Source organism: Hyposmocoma kahamanoa, unplaced genomic scaffold (genome assembly GCF_003589595.1).
Source record: "Hyposmocoma kahamanoa isolate Upper Pololo Valley unplaced genomic scaffold, ASM358959v1 93, whole genome shotgun sequence".
Lineage (NCBI taxonomy): Eukaryota > Metazoa > Arthropoda > Insecta > Lepidoptera > Cosmopterigidae > Hyposmocoma > Hyposmocoma kahamanoa.
Window position 1 is genome coordinate 20,510,652 of NW_020654810.1, and position 7,086 is coordinate 20,517,737.

At 33.0% G+C, this 7,086-nt stretch overlaps 1 protein-coding gene across 1 annotated transcript in view; it reads right to left on the reverse strand.

Annotated features, from left to right (window-relative positions):
- Nucleotides 1-7,086, reverse strand: part of LOC113237106 (protein scarlet) — a 28,906-nt gene that overhangs the window by 19,078 nt on the left and 2,742 nt on the right. Inside the window, exons 4-7 of the mRNA XM_026473372.1 lie at nt 5,383-5,432; nt 3,410-3,546; nt 2,265-2,435; nt 459-697 (exon numbers count right to left, since the gene is read on the reverse strand). Of these exons, the coding sequence (XP_026329157.1) occupies nt 459-697; nt 2,265-2,435; nt 3,410-3,546; nt 5,383-5,432 (597 nt within the window). The remainder of the gene's footprint in view (nt 1-458; nt 698-2,264; nt 2,436-3,409; nt 3,547-5,382; nt 5,433-7,086) is intronic.

Sequence of the window (7,086 nt, forward strand, 5' to 3'; positions counted from 1 at the left end):
CGAAGGAATTTTTTCTGAGTGTTCGATCTTTGTATTAATAATTATAAAAAGGATTAATGAAGATTATATAAGATAATAAAGATGAATGAAGTAGAAGTAGAAGCTACACATTGAAGGATCTTGTTCTGTTTGCTGTTGAGACCTGTTGAGGCGGTCGGTATTTGAACAAAAGTGTAAAGCTTGATGTGCTGTTGACTGTACATCAAAGACACATACCTATGTATATATATGAAATACAGTATCTAAGTTAAGTTACTTCTTACTGCCACGCAGAGGTCCTGGGTTTGATTCATAGGCCGGAACAAATATTTATATCGCCTACATTTATTTCTCTCGTGAGCTTGAGTGTTCTATGTGTGTATTCATGGCACCCGCGATACAGAGTTTCCCTAGTGCGGGTATTTTAAATTTTCGCCTCTCTTTATTATTATATTATATTATTATTATTAAATACTAACCTTTCAAAGAAATTCAGCGCTCCGTTAGCATTACCAGCAAAGGCAACTCTACCCTCAGCCAAAAACACCAATCTATCAAATAAAGCGACGAGCTCCGAAGACGGCTGGTGAATAGTACAGATGACAGTCTTGCCTTGTGCTGCACTGGCTCGGAGTAACATCATTAGTTTTTGAGCTGACGAGGAATCAAGACCTGTTGTTGGTTCGTCACAGAATAGAAGCCCAGGATCTGTTAAAAGCTGAAATCATGCCCTTGATATAATAAAGTTACATGTGGTTATACAACATTAAATCGGAGTCATACTTTCTCAGGCTCGTGTCTTATAAAGAGTGATTATTTAGGAGATGGCAAAACTTTCTATTTATTTTAAATTTCTTATCAAGGGTGTTAATTTGGTTGCATTACTTTAAGAATAGGTAAAAAAAGCCAGTGTGTGAATACGAAGGAAATGTGATGTGACATCTGCCTTTTTTTTTAAAAAAAAAAAAGGCTGATGTCACATCACATTTCCTTGCAAAATTTGTATACATATACAATCCATTTTTTTAATTTCAATAACTTTGTGCTTTAAGATACGAGTTTGAGAAAGTAAAGCGAAGAAATAACTTTTTTATAAAAAAAACCGACCTCAAAAGTTCGTGGAATTACATATATTTGCCAAGTTTTATTGAAACCGGTTAGTGGAAAGTGCATGAAACCGGATACATCCCCTAGTTTCGCACCCTTAGAGGTGGAAAAATTTTTCAAATTTAAAAGAGGTACTGGTACTGGGTACCCTCTTTCCAACAAAACAAAAATCATCGAAGTCGGATCACAAAGTAAACGCGTTTAATATATGTACATACATAAAAAATACATACTAATGGAGAAACTCCTCCTTTTTTTGAAGTCGGTTAAAAATGCTTTTGTCAAATGAAAGTCATATAGATAATACAAACTACATGAAACAAATTATGTATAAAGCACTGCTATTATAGTAGTGTTGTAACTCAAAATACGTGTAATTCAAGATTATACCATTGTTGAACGTAAAATTTTATTTTCTACACGTCAATAAAACCGTCGTTAGAATATTGTAAGAAACAATTAAAAGATGCCTATTTACTTATCTCAAAATTAGACAAACTTTATGTAAGCTAGTTATGGACAAAACAGTCTTTAATCAATTATAACATTATTTTTAAATATATTTTTGGCAAATAGGAAATTGTTTAGATGTCTGTAATAAACTTACATATATTTATTTTACATATACATATATTTATTTATTTACATATATACATAAAATTGATTAATTTTTCACGAGAAGTGAGAATTTCGATATGGAAATTTTATAATTCTCCTATTTAAACATAAGATTTTTTAAACCTCACTCCTGAGTTGTCATTTTTCAGATGTGGCATTATTGCCAAGGGTGCGAAATAATGTAACTTAAACTGCTTTCTGTGTTGTTTTGTTTACGTGTTTTTTTTACATATTTTTTAGTTTGGTTTCGATAAGTCATGGTATGATAAGTCAGTATTTAATAAAACTGAACTACTCTCCTTCCCGAATTTGAAGCATTTAGGATTAAAATTAAATTTCATGCCACATATTTGAAGCTAACCTTTGGCGTGCTTTTTACATAGCTATAGGAATCGAACCTGAGACCACCGGGACACCATGAAAACGGGTGTGCAAAACACTCGAGTACGGAGGTTGTCAAAATTTAGTTTAGTTGCAAATGAAGTTTCAAAAGGGCTTTGCAAGAAGATAATGTAGCACGGTATCATTCTGCTTTTGTTATAACCCTTATATGTCCTTACCTCAGTTGCAAATGCAAGCCTCTTCCGTTCTCCACCAGACAAGGTCTTACGGCCATCCAAACCTCCTATCCTGGTATACCTGGCTCCATACAACGCGAGTTGTCTTAGCAGTTGGTTTACTCGTCTTTTCCGTGCTAGTGATGATGTTCTTCGGTCCATTCGGAGACGAGCCTAAGTAGAGAATAAAAAACTTGTATCAAACATCAACATTATATTTTTCTTTGCAAACTTTTACGAGGTACGTTTTTTTAAACAAAAAAAAACTCCTCGAAATTGGTTTACATAATATATGTCGTAATAATCGCTTACATACACACAAAACAAAAACAATCCAACTGAGAACCTTGTTTTTTTGAAGTCGATTAATAAACAAACGCCGCACAAATTACCTGGTCTTTTAAATCCCTGTACTACGAGTACCAGAGCCACGGAATTTACTCCGGGGCATGTCCCGGAACACCCTGACCAGAACTAATTTAGAAAATGTCATTTCCCAAATTGGTTCTACCGGGAGTCCAACCCGGGATATCCTCATCCAGCGCCCACAGGGCAAACCGTTTTGCCACCGAGATTAAACAGCAGGAGAAGAATCAAAAGTATCTGTACAGGATTATTTATAAAGTATTAACGTTGCAGGATTATATTAACAAAATCAGCAGCTGTTTCCTGACTTTTTACAAAACTTAATAAATTTAGTAAAAATAGACCTTTAAGTTTTCGTTCTACCATCTGACACTTTTTAGATCTGTTATTTAGTAGTCAGGTAGGTAGTAAACGTGGAATTCTCCTCAATTTGTGTGCAAAAGCTTTCTTTTGTTACCGATATGTTTTTATTTTTGTAAGAAAGTAAATCGGATGAATTATTAAAAATCATGGAACAAAAGCTTTTGTTTATGATGTTTGTAATATACTCCTGCGAGGTTGTTATTATTTTATAAATAACTCTGCATAAAAATATTTTTGAATTACGTGCCTGTTTATGTAAGACAAATCAAATATGATTTTTTTTACAAAATTTCGAAACGGAATTACCGTTCACACATATTGATTATGTATGTTTCATGTTTTTTTTTGCGCCAAACGGATTTTTTGGGACAAACTTATATCCTTATGTTTAAAATTACCATGAATAAACAACATCTTACCATAATACTAAGGTGTTCCATAACAGTTAAGTTATCTACAAAGATGTCATCTTGGTGCATGTATCCACTCTGTCTGTGCATGAAATCGCTAATGGGCATACCGTTCATTGCTATCTCTCCATCCACGACTGTTCCCACTAGTGTCAAAATAAAAAGAAAAATTTTGGAACAAATAACAAAATCACAATTAATAACCTATACAAATTCCATCGTAGGCCGGTCATTCTCGAACTAGTGTTCACTACCTAATTTTCGTGGCAATTTTCATTATTTAAATATTTAAGTACATTATCGTATAATTATTAAATAATATTTCACGATACCGTACTCGAATCGTAAATAATATTGCACGATAAAAACATCGAATAAAAATTGCCATGGAAATTAAATTGTGAACGTTAGTCCGAGAATGACCGAAGAAGAGATGGGAAAGCACCAGGATTTTAACTTGGCGCTTTATTTAAATCGGGTTAAAACCCATCAACGCCAGAAATGGAGGGCATAAACTATTTACAACTAAACATTTGTTGTAAATACAGTTTTGTTCAAATTTAATGATATTATTACAAAATGTTTATTGCTTTCTAATCTAGACAATTCAATTTGCCATTCTATTAAAATGAATCTCTTGAAAATCTCATTAAAATAAATCGATATAAAAAGTCGTTAGACCGAATGCACTAGAATCGATTTTTATTATAATCGAATCGTAATGTGCATCCTTATTAATGAAAATCCACAGGATTGCAATTCTATGGAGCGGCTTCTTTTTCGTCTACAAAAGATTTTTTACATCCAAATTTGCAATAACTATGGAATTATTACTAAATTCCGTATTCGCCGTTTCCCCCCAAAAAAGCCCGGTCAAAGCCCGGGCGGGTTGACTGAGTTTTGACCCACTGCCCTGATCGTAGGACATTTGATCTTCTCTAAGTTGTGGGGTTGGACCATGTTTTCCTTGGAAAAGTTACGGGAACCTTCATGGTCGTAATAAGTTCTTAAGAGCTAGATACACAACATCTTATTGAATAATAAATTAAATGAGTTATTTACTAGGTTTTTAAAAATTCTTTAATGTTGTAATAGCATTTTTCTAAAAGGAAACCTCAGGCGTGCAGGTTTCATCGCGATGTGTTCCTTCCTATTTTTTTATTATTTAATCCGAGGCAAACGTACTTCCGACTGCCACAAAAATATTTATTATAAAAATAGTTCCAACGCTGTGTTGTGGATCCAAGAAGCGTTTCGCTGCCACATTTACATGGCGAATAGCTATAGAGTGGAATTCCCTGCCTGCAGACTTGTTCCCTGAACGTTTATAACTTGTACCTTTTGAAGGCGAAAGTGAATAATTATTATTTAGGTGTGCATACTCCATCGTCGACTTCATCGTCACGGTTCAGCACTTTTTTTAATAATAAAAAAAATATTTAACAAAGTCTATAATTTAGTACCTGAGCTACGGGTAATGTTTTGACAATCAATAATTTATCTTAACCATTCATTTTCTCTCGAATAATGAAAACGAGTTTGAATTATGTATTTTCATTGACTGATAATAGAAAGTCTGTGCAAATTTTGAATACAATCATTGTATTATTTGTTTTTCCCAACAATTAAATTATCAGTGTTAGCTATGCCATATTCTCGATTAAACTAGAGTAATGTGTATTTGATAAGTGGCAGTGTACGGTAATACCTAATTTGGTTTTTGTGATACTATACAATTATATACATATTTACGTAAACTCTGTTACGTTTATAAAAAAAAATAAAAATAAAAACGCAAATAATGATTGAGTAAGATTTTGTAGATTTTTACTCAATCATTATCAATCGCAATTTAATTGGTTTTAATTTGTTTAAATACTTGACTTATTACTATACAAGTTATTTTAAATTTGATAAATAATGTTTAAAGTATTTCTTAACATTTAAGCAAGTCTTCTAGATTTATTCAGCATATTTCTCACCTGGGCTTCTATGTGCTAACGCCGACATTAATGTGGTTTTACCAGCACCGCTGTAAAAGAGACATAATAATATGTCACGTAAACAATACAACTGTATTTTAAACACTGTCCCATGTTAATTAAATGTGTTTAACGTTGTTTCAATTCAGATAAGAGATACGCAAATTTTAAGGTTCTTAATTTTTTTCAAAAACATCATGCAGTGACATTTTGAAATATTAAAAAATGTTCTCAAATTGTTTATGTTTAACATAATGGATGATTTGGAGTGACCTGTTGTTCGTACTTTTACCGATTCCCATCCACACCGATTTCCATCGGCTTTTTTTTTATGTTACCAAGTGACTGGACGAACAAGTGGTGCGCCTTTGTTGCAGTGCTACACTAAAATTGCAAAGACCTGAGGGGCACTGCCAATACGCCCGTCACCCTGAGGCATAAGCTGACAAGTTCCATGTTTCTCGAATTTTACCAGTATCATTTCCCTTCAAAACTGGAATGCAATAATGTTCACGTTACTGTTTAGCGGCAGAAATAGGTAAGGTGGCAGTACTTCCCTGGACGAACTCTTTCAAAAGAGCTCTACTGATATTAAGTTAGTTACTACTACTTGTTCTTGATTGAAATAAAGTTTCAGCTTTTCCACATAACAAATAAAATTAGAGGCATGTTTTTTTTCTTAAGAAAAAGACTTAAATTCTCCTTCTTGTAATATTTTCCAAATACACGTTAGACATTTTACATTTCCAGTGTCGTATCAATGATTTATTCTCTAAAAAGTATACGCTAAAAAAAGATTTAAAAACAAAAAAAAATTGTGACCATGGGACCTGTAAAGGGCCCGAAACGTCAGTTTATTTGAAAAAACAAATAGACGCGATTTAAATCCGGAAAAATAGTTTCATTTCCTATGTGTAACAATCGCGAAAACCTAAGAACTCGAAACAAAAAAAAACTTGAAATTGTACCAGAGAATATTTGATCAAATGTTGTGATTTAAAGCAAAAAAAATTAACTATTAGCCATTCTTTAAGTTAATAGTTCTTGTAGTTTATCATTACGTGACGAAACTGGGCTTGCTGAAGTAGAAACTAGTGAAACGCGAGACGGGCGCCGACCCAGAGCGGAATTTGGATCATTTTCACGAGCTCTACATTACTTATTGTAGGCTCGATTGGATATACCATTATTATTTTTCGCATGAACTAATTTATATACCTGAATATGAAATAAAATCAAACCATTAGAGGGTAGTTTTCTCCACTTAGATAAATCGTCACTGATTAAGTGTAATTAGTTTGTCTATATAATTCAATATTTCAGGTTAGTAGACTCGAATATTAAAAAAATACTTCATGATAATATTCTAAAATATTTAAATGATAAAAATTGCCACCGAAATTAGTTAGAGAAAATTAACCTGAAAATTACCACAGAAAGTCCGACACACTCCATCCTTATATCGTACTGTAGTTTAGGCTCTACTCTATAAGTAGAATCACTGGCTGAATGAATAGTTTTGTAATTAGAATGTGTTATGAAAAAGGAAGTAAGAAAAGAATGGAGCATCTTGACATAACGAATATAACCCAACGCCGAAAGTATGTAAATAAGTGCAATAAAGTATATTTTTGAAGATTATTCCAGTTTAAATTCATAAAAGTACCTCTCGCTACGCAACCCAAGCTACGCCTCAGTTACAGT